The sequence below is a fragment of the Scylla paramamosain genome, chromosome 45, assembly GCF_035594125.1.
Source record: "Scylla paramamosain isolate STU-SP2022 chromosome 45, ASM3559412v1, whole genome shotgun sequence".
Lineage (NCBI taxonomy): Eukaryota > Metazoa > Arthropoda > Malacostraca > Decapoda > Portunidae > Scylla > Scylla paramamosain.
Genome location: NC_087195.1, coordinates 5,371,058 through 5,384,916, shown reverse-complemented (window position 1 = coordinate 5,384,916; position 13,859 = coordinate 5,371,058). Strand labels below are relative to the sequence as shown.

Below are 13,859 nucleotides of genomic sequence, written 5' to 3'. Positions count from 1 at the left end.
TTCTTTATCCTTTGCGTCCACACAATGATGCACGTCTTGCAATCATGTTTATTTCTCCGGTTTCTTTCCTACAGCTTCAGAGGCTTGATGACTTCAACCTGTGATGTCTACCTTGAATGAAATCTTAATTTACATCTGATGTGCCACTGGCTCTTTTTCCACCTGTCTTGCATCCTTCCCTTGCAATCATCTAGCACTGCTTCATTGATTTCTTTCCTATAGCTTCGGAGGTTTGATGACTTGAAGCCCTGATGTTTGTCTTGAATGGAACATTATTTTACACCCGACATACCAATGGCTTGCACTGTCCACCACCTACATACACGCCCACACACACACACACACACACACACAGACCACTGGCTGGGCTGGATATGTTAACAAGAAAGAGCACTGTATAGTTCAAGCCATTTATGCATAATTATTACATATATAGTACATATACCAGCTGAGCTGATGCATACTTATATACAATATCATTGTAATCTCAAGGCTGGGAACTTGGCTGACTTTGAACAACTGGAGCATTGCAATAGTCTGTAAGGTATAACCAGTACTGAAAAGTATTATGAAAGTGAGTCCTATGAGATCACAGATAGCCCCTGTAGCCTGGGGCATGTCATGTATGTACAGAGAGAGGCTGGAGGAGGAGTGGCAGCCCCCTACTCCAACTACACACACACACACTCACACCATAGCCTACAAAACACATCCACTATGTACACACCAAAGTAATGAGAATCACAGGAACACGTTACGTTCTGCCGTTTCAGTAATCGTAATCAGTAAAAGTCACCTCTTGGTCAGTCTGTCTGATTGTCTGGTGTTGAAGTGTCACAGTATGTTCAGAAGTCTGCAGTGACAGCCTGCCACTCACACCTTCACCACCACCACCACCACCACCACCACCAACAGGGCTCAGTCACAGCTGGGCCCTCCAGTGTGTGCCCACAGATGATGTAGGAGCATGACTAGCAGCAAGATACCCGGGGCAGAGACTGGTGGGGACGGGGGGGGGAGGAGGACGCCCACCCCTCCCCACAACTTTATACCCTGGAATGTGGACTTGTATTGCAAACTGTACACACTACCTGCTAAACAAAAAATTCCAAGTCGCATTGTCACGCTAATATAAATTGAGCTTCACCAGAAATATCACAGGCAAAGTCTCCTTGTAGCTGCCCGTTGCCTCACCACCACCACTGCCACCTCAGGGGGAGTTCCTGAGGTACATGATGATGGCCATGATCTTGACAGCCGGGCCCAGCTTGATGTTCAGGAGGCTCACCAGGTCATTCTGGGTCATCATCAGCAGCGCCTCACCGTCTATCTGCTGCTCCGTGAAGACTGCTGCCACTGCATCACATCCCTGGATGCGCCCCACCAGGTCTGCCACCTGCTCGGGGCTCCACGTCTCCACCTCGGAGCGCCGCGCATCCCCAAGCGGGGCGGTGAGGTGGCGGTGGCGTTCCCAGGAGTGGGGAGGTGGCGGCACAGGGTGAGGCGTGTAGCCGGGGTTGAACACAGACTGGTGCACCATCATGTCCACGCCAGGGTCTGCCTGGGGTGGCGGTGGGAGTGGCTGGGGGAGGGGACCCATGGAGGACTGCTGTGTGGAGGAGGTTGAAGGGGATGGGGCAGTAGGAGCCATGCTGGCCTGGGGCTGCCCTGAGGTTAGTGGTGGCATGGGGCCTGTGGGGCCCATGATGCGGGGCTCCTCAGGGGCCAGCTTGGGTACTTTCTGGGGTCTGTTGGGCTCCGGAGGACTCAGCTCATCAAAGAACTTCCTCCGCTTCCTGATGCGCTTCTTCTGACCATCAGACTCCTCTGTGTCGTTGGTGGAGTCCCGGGCTGCCCCCACCGGCCGCAGGTCCAGCTGCACCTTGGGGACGGCCGACTTGCACTTCTTCCTCTCCGGTGGTGGCTGAAGGCGGTCGGCAATGAAGCTCTCAGGATCCTTGGTGAGGTTCTGCAGGGAATACGGGCAGCCATAGGCAGTGTGGTGCGTGGTGTAGACGGGACCCTTGATGTGGCCCACGCCCTTGCAGCCTGGGGTGCCGCAGCCCGTGCCGGAGTCCACATCCTCTGCCTGCTGCTCCGGTGTGAGGGGCGGCTGCAGAGGGTGGGAGGTCTTGGCACACCAGGAGGGGGGGTGCAAGTCAGGGGAATCGTCATCCATCCACAGGTCGTACTCGTCACCCCAGCCGTCAAAGTGTATCTTGACCTGGTAGTCCTGCAGCTCCACCACCGTCGCCACACGGATCAGCGCTGGGTTCCTCCGGTCTGCTGCCTCCACCTTCATGCCCTTCCTAAACTCCCTGGGTGGCCGTGTCTTGAAGGCCCTGGCCGGCACTGCCATGGAGTTTGTCTCCTGCAGGTACTCATGCCAGTTGAAGCTCTCTGGGTTGGGGTAGTTGTTGGGGGGATGCAGCACCACACCATTCTCTGCACACCAGCCCACTGGGTGGATGTACGGTGAGGACACCTCGTTCCACACGTCGTACGCCTTCTCCCACCCATCAAAGTGGATCAGCACACGGTTGTCCAGCACATCTGCCACCGTCGCCACACACACCCACATGTTCTTGCGGTCCTCTGCCTCCAGCTTCATGCCAACACGAAAGTTGTTTGGGGTGACCACTGAGGGCACTGCCTTGCCTGCAAAGGCCTGACGTGGCGCTGCCTGAGCCTTGCAGTGTTCCAGGTAAGCCTTCCAGGAGAAGCCAATCACCCCGAAGGGTGGCTCCAGCTGGCGGCCGTTCTTCTCGCACCAGCCAGCTGGGAAGATGTTGGGAGAGTCGGCATTGACCCAGAAGTCGTGCTGCTCTGAGTACCCGTCAAAGTGAAGGCGCAGGCGGTGGCCAATGACCTCCGCCACAGTCATCACGCAGAACAGGGACTGATGGCATGGGTCAATGGCCTCCAGCTTCATGCCTGAGCGGAAAAGGTTGCGGCCGAAGGGGAACGGGTCCGGCCACAACTTGAGGGGGGCAGCCTTGGCCAGCCCCTTGGCCCTCCCACAGTGCTCCAAGTACTTCACCCAGGAGAAGCTGCTCCTCCCATCCTGCCAGGGGTGCTGAAAACGATTGCTTCCCACCCCATCCTCCTCTTTGTCATCCTCACTGCCCCCAGCCCCTCCTTCCTCCCCATCACTTTGCCCCTCCCCACCCTGATCCTCCTCTGCTTTTTCACTCTGGCGGAGGCGCTTCCTCCGCTGTCGCTCCTTCTCCTGACGCATGCGCTCCTTGCCCCACTCAAGCTCTCGGGCATCGTGCTCCTGTGGGAAAAGGAAAGTGTGGCACTGTACCATCTATTCTTCTCCTTAAGCAACGAGTATGAAAGGTTTCAACCTTACCTACAGATCATAGTATATGATCTCTTAGCACACATTCACAACCTCACACACACACACACACACACACACACACACACACGCCCATGGCCTGGTGGTGCAGTGGTTACTGAACCCTATTCACAACAGGGAAGTCCCAGGTTCAATTCCCAGGCCAGATTATGGATCTTCAGGCAGACTCCCTTGTTGTGTAGTCCCTGTTCACCTAGCAGTGATTAGATATCTGGTGTTATTGAGCCACTGCTTATGGGGAGGAACAAACTTCTGAAAAAATACACAGGGTGGCCTGATCACCCTGGGCCAGGTCTTCCAGGTTGTCAGTGCCTTGTGGCAGCCAAAGTGTGTGAGATACTTACAAAGGGGTAATATGTAATAATGTAAACTAAAGATACCTTCAGAAACACTGTATTGTGTATTCTGCCTCTTGGTCAATAAACCTCCAATTATTAATTATTATCACACACACACACACATGCACACATAATGAATGTAAACATGAGTGCACATACAAGGCAATACTCACATCCCCACAGGCAGTGGAACAGAAGCTGCTGTCCCTGAAGAACTCAGAGCTGAGGCCGTAACAGCCACAGTTCTTGCAGCAACAGATATCGTAGGATTCCTTGGAGGCCCTGTTCCCCTGGGGTTCCGAGTCCTGCGAGTTGTCTGAGAAGATGTCCTCGTCCTTCACCACGTCCCGGTAGTTTGGCTTGCGTGCGTGGTGCCTCGTGGACACCTCCGCCCTCTTGATCTGCTGTATCTTGAGCTCCTCCAAGTCTCTGTCCTCCACTATCTCCAATGCATTGAACTCATTCATCTTGAACTTGAGTTCACTTCCATGAAGCTTCCCAACGCCATCTTCCCACTTCAGGTAATCTAAAAACTTGACCAGCTCTGGCTTGATGTCTTCACTGCTCTTGGGCATCAGTGGCTTGGTGAGGAAGGCTGCAGTGCCCTCATTCTTCAGGGCAGGAACCTCCACTACCCCATCCTCCAGCTTCACTTTAATCTCCTCCTCCACCACTGGACTTGTGTCTCTGGAGGGTTCCTGAGACCTGCTGGGCATGCTCCATGTCTTGTCTGCCTCTCCCCCTGCCTCCCTGTCACTAGACCCTGGCTCTGTCCTGCTCTCCTCACCCTCCATGCTGAAGTTGAGAGGAGCTCTTTGGGTGTGGAAGTTGTGGGCCTCCTCCTCCTCTCCTTCCTCCTCCAGGGCATTCCCCAAGGTGCTTACTGCCCTCTGCAGGAGATCCTCTTGCTCTCTGAAACATTGCCAGTACAGCTTAGGCATTTACACAATGAAAGCAATATAATCATGAGGTAATGACAGAAAGTGAAAGTAGTGATAACATATTATCTGATAAGAATGTTTGGTATAATGATGCCTTTGATAGCAGGATATTCTTGATAATGATAACAGGAAGAGAAGGAAGAGAGATAAAGGGAGAGAAGTAGAACAAGAAGAAAGAAGAGTGAGAGGAGGCAATAAGATAACTCACCTCCTGGCAGGGGTGACAGTGACATCCCTCAGGTGCGACAAGGAGTCCTGCTCCGGCACAGAGCTGGACACCGGCTCAAAGCTTGACTGGGGCAGCGGCACAGTGACCGGCACTATGACGGGCTCGGGGATCTTGAGTGTAGCCGGCACTGACCCTGTGACGGAGACAGTGACAGAGCCGGTCCCCACAGCATGGGCCAGCACAGTGCCAGCCATCACCTTGGCAGCTTCCTTCCTCTCCTCAGTCCTCTTTCCTCCCTGGATTGGCCGAGTCTCCCGTAACACAGCTGCAGGAGGAATAAATTTCACTGCCTGCTATGATGGAGATTACTTAGGAATGACATCTAACACTTTGCTCTCTCACCATGACAATTTTCAAAGACCACAGAGAAGATTAGCTGGGTTCTTAACTGTTTCTCCTGTTAATCATGTAGAAATCTTGTCAATTTGTCACTAAATCCATAGGAAAGCATTAGATTGTTGAAACAGCTCATATTGCTTTAAATTAAGAATGAAATTAATCAGTCATATCTGTGTTGAGAGAAGGAAGAAGATGGATCTTGTCTAGGGAACAGCATGGAGAAGTAGAAGCAGGAACACAGCCTCCTCACAGCCCAGCTACACTCAACACTCAGCACCACTCACCATCCATCGACTGAAGGTTGTCTGCCTGTATCTGGCCATTCGAGATCTTGAAGTTGATCATGTTAGACTTATTCTGGCCCAAATTGTAGGCCAGCATGTTGACGGGCTTGGGGCCGCCTGCCGACACACTGCTGCTCTGCTTGCCACCCTGAGGACACGTGTGATGAGTGTGAAGTGAGTGACATAAAGAGGCATTTAGTAAAACCTCAGTAAAACTTCACTAAGTTGGATATCACAGGTTTTGTGGTGTCATGACAATCAACACTATGAGGACACAGTAAAAAGTTGTACAAAAAGAGCAAAGAAAGATGTGAGGAAAGATAGTTTTCCTGACAGAGCAATCAGCCAATGGAATGCACTGACTGAACAAGTTGTGCGCTTTGAAGATAAACATGACAAATTAACTAAAAAAACAAGATGTCACAAGCTTGACTCAATCCTGCAAAAATACAATTAGGCAAGAACACACACATACTCTATTCCCTGCACCTTCCTTCCAATCACCCCTTACTTCAGCATTCCCTATTCACGCATCCCTCACTCTCTCCTCTGCTGTACCTTCCCAGTGATGATGCTGATGGTGGCACCCCCCGACTTGGTGATGGTCCCAGCGCCCTTCACCCCAGCAGGAGAGGCAGCATGCAGGAGGAGGGGTTGGGGGGAGGAGTGACCTTCCTTTTTGGTGCTGTTGTTACTGTTGCCACCACTGTTACTGCTGGTGTTGCCTGCACTGCCACCCACCCCAGCCCCAGTCCCTGCTTGTAATAATGCACTGTAGGAGAGCACTGCCTTGTTGCTCACTCCTGTCCGCACCTGAGAAACCACAGTGTGTTAGTACAGGAGGTAAAGGATATGCATCACTCAACTTAATATCCTGAAGACTTGCACACATCCTTCAAGAAACCTAAAATTGGAACAAGTTTTAAATGACATGTGAATTAAGTGACTGGTGATAAGGTGTAAGCTATCTGACTTAGTGAAAGGGAGTGAAGCCATAATGTTAAGTATTCCAGCACATTATAAACTAAAGACTATTTAACTAACCTAACTCAACCTAACCATGCAGTCAATAGTTGGCTTGGTGGCTGAGCCCTACACAACAGATAACACGGCTTGCTTCATACCAGTGCAATCTGAAAACTATACAATTGATAACACAACCTGCTTCAAACCAGTACAGTCAAAACTAGAGACTATCCACTTAACCTAACTCAACTAAACCATGCAGTCTATAGCTGGCATGGTGTCTGAACCCTAAACAACAGATAACACAGCCTGCTTCATACCTGAGTGATGGGAATGGGCACCAGGCGAGGGGACTTGCCCTTGCCACCACCTGAGGAAGGGGAAGCTGGCTGTGGGACCTTAGAGGTGTGCAGAATGACCGGTGGGTGAGGTGAGGTGCCCTGGGATGTGTTGGGCCGCAGCACTGGGGGAGCTGACCCTGTGAGGCCGCCCCCAGCCCCCAGCACTGTGATGGTGGCAGTGTTTGGGGAGGAGGCTGGCCGAGCTACTCCTGAAAGAAAGGTGTGTTGTGTAATGTATGTCATGTTTCATAGTGAAGTGAAGTCCTGGAATACCTTGTTCCTAGTGAGCTTCTGGGCTTCCTTGTTGTCTTTTTCATGTAAGAGGGGCACTGGCCAAGGGCAACAAAAAGAGTGAAAAAAAAAAAAAGATCCATTGTGAATGTCAGTCCCAAAAGAAAGGACAAAAGATCATTCAAAATTGGAGATAAGTGTTTTGAAACGTCTATTACATGTTTTATTCATATTACTTTGGTTTCCTTGCAACACTAAGACTGAAAGCAAGACTGAATCTTCACATTACATCTTTTATTTAACTGAGTTCATTTATGGACAAAATAGAACACAGTGAAAACATAAAATACATCAAACTTTTAATTTTCCTGTTATAGTTCTATCTCATCTCTTATTTTCCACAGACTGATTAGCATACTATTTTCACCTTTCATACTCTTTTGACTTGATCATCTCTGAGAACACACATACAAAGCAGTGATCATAACAACCTTCACTTATCAATACCAAAAGATCAATTAGAAATAAAACAATACCAAAAGACCTATGAGAGAGAAAACAAAGCTACAGGTTATGCACGTCACCTGAACCTTCACCTGTCACCCACTCCCCGCCACACCACACCTGCACACCTGAGCAACACACTCACCTGAGGAGACCATGACGTTGGTGTGAGCCTTGCGCACGATGGGGGCCGAGCTGCCTGACTTGGCAGCCACGGTGGTGACTGGTGAGGCAATCATGGGTCTAGGGCTGGAGGCAGTCATGGCGGCACACCTCGTTGGCGCCACGCTCACTGCTGTAGCCACCACCGGCCGGCCCGTTGCCATGGTGACCACCGCAGTACTCTGGGGATGAGGGATGGCTAGTGTGAGGTGTGAGATGCACATGTTACTCTTAAGTGTTTATCCTTATGAGGTGACTGTGTTCTTGTCACACTTATTATTAATCCTTACGGTGTGACTGCCTATTCTTATCACATTTATTAATTCTAGAGGTGTAACTCTGTTCTTGTCACACTTGTTATTAATCCTTATGAGGTGTAACTGCCTATTCTTGTCAGTGTTCAATATTGATCCTTATGATGTGACTATGTCCTATTCTTACACTTAAAAGATATCATCCCTATGAGATGTGAGTGTCTGGTGTCTTTTCTGTGGTGTACCTGTCTGTTCTCATTAAGAATATTATCTTTTAAGGTGCAACATTCTTCTCAGTTCTCATATTTGATCAAACTACCTTTGCAATACAAGGTTGCTCATCCTTACCAAACAATCTATCACCCTATGTCTGCTCTATGATTGCCTCTCACATTTTCAAAAGCTGTCCTCCAGTGTGATTACTTCCATGTTTGATTCTTCCATTTGCAAAACTATCCAACAGTTTATATCTTAATCAATAGTTGCTTCTATCTATCTCCCCTGCCACTCTCAAAAGTGTTCTGTTTATTATCAGTCTCTCACACAACAGATGAATGCTCAAGGATTCCAACACTACAAAATACTCAGCCTTAGCTTCCACAGGTTACTTATGTAAGCACTGGACTGGAGCTGCTGACAAATTGGTGAGTTGTTTGCTAAGCAGGTTTCTAATACCAATGTTATCATAACAAATCTGCTCACCACAGCAGGAAGAGTAAGAGGATAAGAAGTTTAGGAAAAATTACAGATGAAGATGATCTACTAAGACAACAAGCTACACATTGAGAAATATAATGACAAAGAAAACAAATAGTGATAAATATACAAGTAAACACACAGATATCACACAGTATATAGAATAATGGAAAAGATAAACAACCTACTGACACCACCGCTCATCATCAGCTGCCACCACCACGACAGTCACAACAACAGCAATACTCACGCCTCCACTGCCACTGTTCCTCCTGCCACCTGCCGGGGAGCGAGGGGTGGCCACGGACACAGCAGGGCGGGATGCTCTCGGCCCAGACCCAAGCACCGAGATGGAGTTAAGTTTGGCCGTCAGAGGGATGAAGTGGGCCGGACCAGTGCCCCCTCGGCCACCCACCAAGGTTGCCACCCGGCCAGTCCCATCACCTGTCTGGGGGTGGGACAGACACAGGTAAACTAACGGGATGATGCAGGAAAAATGGTGGAAGATCATGTTTTGGATTCATGGCATAACTGTGAGCTCAGGGTGATCCATACACCAAGGGTAGAGAAAACTTGAAACTGACAGGATAATGCAGGAACTATTGTGGGCAGTAATGGATCACATATCAGAGCATGAGTTTTAGGAAATGAACACATCAATAGATAAAGAAAACTTTCACATGGTTCAGCTTATGGGGGAGAATTAATGTGATGCAGCATCATGCAATAGGAGGGTGTGGAAATGCAATAGGAGGGTGTGGTGAACAAGACTCAAAACTCACACAAGACAGCCACCACCGCCCCACTGAGCGCCCCAACACTCACTCTGTCCTGTTGGAGTTGGAGGTAGAGGAACTTCTGTGGCTCCTTACTCTTGGCATCCACTTTACTGGCAGGCTTTTCTGGCACAGTCTGGTCAGCCATTGTGGCTTCTACATCCCCAGCTGCAAAGATTAAAGAGGCTTTCATTATTGTGCATATTTCTACACTTTGACGGCTACAATTTCATTTCATACTGAATGGCACAACATTTCATTTCCAGAACGCACACACACACATCATTTCATCCCTAAACATTTCATAATATATGTGTTATCATGTATATTTCATAAAAATAAGTACAATCTAATACCATTTCTCACGGTATTCATAATAATCATGAGTAATACTGAAGACTACACAACTACCCCTTACACCCATAATGCTACAGATCACAAGTTGGCTTATATTCTGCAAACTATCATCAGTAAATCCTTAAGCCACCTTTAACTTATTGCTACGAAGCCTTGTTTGCACTAGAAGTCTCCATTCCCATACACCTGGGACTTCAGTCTGAGGAGGAAAGCCGGGTTAAGGAGCTCCCCACAACTCCTGCCCAACACACCAGACCCCCTTTCTGTGTCGTGACTCTCCAGCCCTCCCTGCTGTGTCCCCCAATCCCCATGACTCCTGCCGAAGACGCTGGACCACCCCCCTCTCCCCACCCCCTGCCATGTCGTGATCCTCTGGCCCTCCCTGCCAGCAACTATGGGAAACATTTGAACATTTGTTAAAGACCTTAGAATTACAAACATTTGAATATAAAAATACAGAATAAATGTCAGCCTTTTTATGAGCAGAGGCTTTTCAGAAAGAAAAAAAAAAAAAAAAAAAAAAAAAAAAAAACGTAAAAAAATACAAATAAAAATACAGATGTAAAGAATAATGAGAGAGGGGAGAGAGGGAGAGGGGTGGCTGCTGCATTATTGCCTTTTTATTCATAATATGTTTCCAATTAGCAGCCCTTCAGAAATCACACCACAGTAAGGCAACACAAATAAGCTCTAGTAGACATAATTAACAGAAGTGCAATTAAGCATAACTACACAATGCCACTAATTAGAACATACATTAATTAAAAGCAATAATGATAATGAGTGAAAAAAAAATAATGTATGTGACAAATGAATAATTTTAACACTTTCAGCAAGGAAGGCAAGTGAGGTGCCCTAACACAGCCAGTGACTGCAGCTCAGCCAGCCACAACCTGACATGACCTCACTACAGCAGCAGCAAATGTCTAGCAGTCAATACTCAAGGTCAGTGTCTGGTGTAGGCTCAAAGGGACTCAAAGTACTTAGGCCTATGAACACTGTGGAGGGGAACAAAACACCACCCACTAATACTTAAGCAGGCAGGGAGCACAGCGGGCCTACGTGAGATGTTTGAATTCGCGTGTGTAGAGCAGGAACAACGCTTAATAATAGGAACATGCAAGTCAGCCCTTGTGTGGTGACTCGGTACTCAGACCTTTAACAAATTATATTTTAACGCATTACTTCACCCAGTTGTCTCTTAAGCCAGTGAAATTCCCGCGGGTTGGTCCAAGATCATGGGGTGGCTTGCTACACAGTGGAATTAGGAAGGCTGAGTACGGGCCGCTGCCTCCCCCCGCACACTCTGCCTCCCTCACACTCTTACGTTAATATAACCCAAATAAGACCACTGCTAGCGAAACTAAACCCAGCCGCCAAATGAATGGTCATGTAAGAAAACAACCCCATTCATTTTAGTCATTAGTGCGCTGCAATGTGCGAGTATTAATGATTTTTTGTGGAGAGAAGTCATACAGCCCGCGACGAAGCACAGGTCTGAGCATCAGCTGATCAAGGGGCCTGACCTGTCCCTTGCACATTTCACAAAAGAACAACGTGGAAACTGACCACATAACGCACACAACTGCCACACTAGACGAAGAACACCCTGAAAATGCTAAAACGAACAGTAGACAAACGTAACAGGTGATGTATGTGAAGTTATTAGAGAAAGAAGACGAGGCGGACGCTTACCTCTCTCTGTGCCCCGAGTCACTCTGGGGAGGTAAATAGAACAGCCAGATGCTTCCCCGAACACCTCCTATTTTCATCTCTTACAAGCTTATCCATTATGGATAAATCTTTAAACTGGCCTAAATGCAACCTTACTGTTATTTTTCAATCGTTTATCACTAGTGGGTGTGGTAATGAAGATGCTACGGGTGTCATTTAAACTGTTTCCTCATTGCCAGCCCAGCGAGAGAATGGCGGGTTCAGCTTCCCGCTCGGCCTGCCTAACATGCTTTCCCTCCTCAACACACTACTGCCTTGCTTCCATCGCCGTTTGTCCTGTCATTTCTCTCAACTGAGCCCCATACTTGTGGTTCCTGACTAACATGGGGTTCAAGGCTTTGTGGATAGTAACTAAGTTCATTTTGATACATATGTGGTATGTTTTGTTGTCCCGGTTTTATTTCTGTATTGCTGACCAAGTTGGAAATGCAATATGCCTGGACGTGATGCATATGGGGAATATAATGGCTGGGAATGTTGGAGTAGGTCAAGAATTTCGCAATTTCTACGCGTACGCAAACTCAAAACAGGTTAATTGATTAGACTTATGTCATATGTTTCTTTAGGACAACAGGAATTCATATAGAGCAAATTATGCCCTCCATTTAACCTGCTCAGTGTGTCCAAAAGCCAGCAAACCATTGGCTCACTTTCCTTCAAGATTATGTATATTCTACAAGGCATATGGACTGAAAAAAAAAAATATCATGTTTGTTTGGCTGGCTTTGAGATGTTTGGCTGATTCATTGTGTGGGGAGGGAAGATGGTTGAAATATAGATCCAAGGTATAGTCATGACCCGCCGGCTTCATTATAGCATGCGAAACTGTCTCTTGATATAGTATGATATATATCTATTGCCTTTTAAGGACAATGCTATAAATGTTATACCGTTCAAAATGCAATGAGTCCTGCTCAGTGCTGCCAACCCTGTGCATGATATCAGTTTCAGCATGTTTAGCAAGATTTCGGTGTATTGTTTGGCTTCCACATATAATGGAATAGAATCATGAGTAAGACTGCATTACAAATTACTTGATATTGAGGCATAATCACTCTACAAGCCATATCAGAAGGATGTTTTGTTCAACACATCAGCAATGGCCTGGACCAGTGATAAAGCGGACAGCAGATACAAACATGTCCATATATCTCACCAGTAAATTACATGAAACGATAATATTGAGTTTTGGTTTCCTTTATCATCGGCTACAATCCAGCCAGCAGGACAATAATAGCAGGGTGGTCCAGGTTGGCACCACTGCCAATATGGTTTACAATGCTCACCGGAATGCGTCACTTTCCTCCTGTTTCATCTGACTTACGCCACCACCTCTATGCTCAGCACGGCTCCAGTAAATGCTACATTCAAACCATACCCCTTAATTTAACCAGACATGAACACCGCTGTTTACAAGACATGCTTGATGACAACATGCAGAACATTCAACAATGCTTTCTGTTAATCCTATTAATTCATATAGCACAGGAACAAATATGTAATGCATATACAATAACATACACCACTAATTCCCTGCAATTAATTGTTTGGTGTCATTGTCATCAGGTTCAAGACAACAGCATATGTGAGCCTACAGATGTCGCTACAGGGTGACACAAAAGCCAGGTCATCTTGGGAAATGTCGCTACAGAGTGACACAAAAGCCAGGTCATCTTGGGAAATCCATAACTTTGTCATTGTGCAAACAAACTGACACTTTTACATCATTCATATGTTCAGAATGATAACCGTGAATGTTATCACACTGAGGCAGACGTGCTTCACTCCCCAGGCACCTCTGAACAGTCTCTCTCGTTACCTTAAAGATTCACGCAAAACAGGCGAACCAGATCTGATATAACATGGCATAACATAGGAACTTAACATAGGATAATATAACACAACATAATATGATCTCACACTACAGTTACATGTAAAGGAAAGGGACACTGGTGAATTTCAAAGAACGGTTTTCTTATGTTACTTCTGCACCACCCTGTAATAACCATGCACTCTACCTCACATCAGCCACAGAGGCACAATTTGATGTTCCGCTGGTCGTCACGTTAACATAAGATTTTATTTATACGTCTAGTGGCGAGTCCTGAAGGTAGTGCAAAAAGATTATCTGATTTTTTCGTAATAATGCAACTGTCCATTGCATCCGATTCCTTCCTCGGACACTGGCTTCTTATTTAAAGACAAACTCCCATGCCTTCTGTGAGATGTTGCTTGGTGATAACGAAACACTACATGGTATGTTATCAAACTCACCATCTAATCTCGTGCACGCTTTCTGTCTATCAGCACTTACTGGCTGGCATTTCCTCTCCTGGCCAAGTC

At 47.3% G+C, this 13,859-nt stretch overlaps 1 protein-coding gene across 4 annotated transcripts; it reads right to left on the bottom strand.

Moving 5' to 3' along the window:
- Positions 1 to 396: 396 nt before the first annotated feature.
- Positions 397 to 13,855, bottom strand: LOC135094346 (lethal(3)malignant brain tumor-like protein 3). 4 transcript variants are annotated; one of them, XM_063994374.1, is made up of 10 exons: positions 13,831 to 13,855; positions 9,475 to 9,593; positions 8,900 to 9,097; positions 7,683 to 7,881; positions 6,782 to 7,011; positions 6,054 to 6,308; positions 5,496 to 5,643; positions 4,852 to 5,137; positions 3,876 to 4,614; positions 397 to 3,277 (listed from the first exon to the last, which is right to left on the bottom strand). In XM_063994374.1, exons 1-10 carry the CDS (start codon positions 13,838 to 13,840, stop codon positions 1,211 to 1,213), a joined length of 4,251 nt encoding a protein of 1,416 aa, XP_063850444.1. In that variant the 5' UTR covers positions 13,841 to 13,855; the 3' UTR covers positions 397 to 1,210. The 4 variants fall into 4 exon arrangements, with proteins under 4 accessions (XP_063850444.1, XP_063850445.1, XP_063850446.1 ...); XM_063994375.1 differs by lacking the exon at positions 13,831 to 13,855 and adding an exon at positions 11,478 to 11,721; XM_063994376.1 differs by lacking the exon at positions 13,831 to 13,855 and adding an exon at positions 10,968 to 11,437.
- Between the last annotated feature and the right edge of the window lie 4 nt (positions 13,856 to 13,859).

Coding starts and splice junctions, on each gene's coding strand:
- LOC135094346 (XM_063994374.1), bottom strand. Junction 7,882..8,899: donor GGAACAGTGGCAGTGGAGGC/GTGAGTATTGCT, acceptor CCTCATCCCCAG/AGTACTGCGGTGGTCACCAT. Junction 6,309..6,781: donor TGCCCATTCCCATCACTCAG/GTATGAAGCAGG, acceptor GTGGTTTCTCAG/GTGCGGACAGGAGTGAGCAA.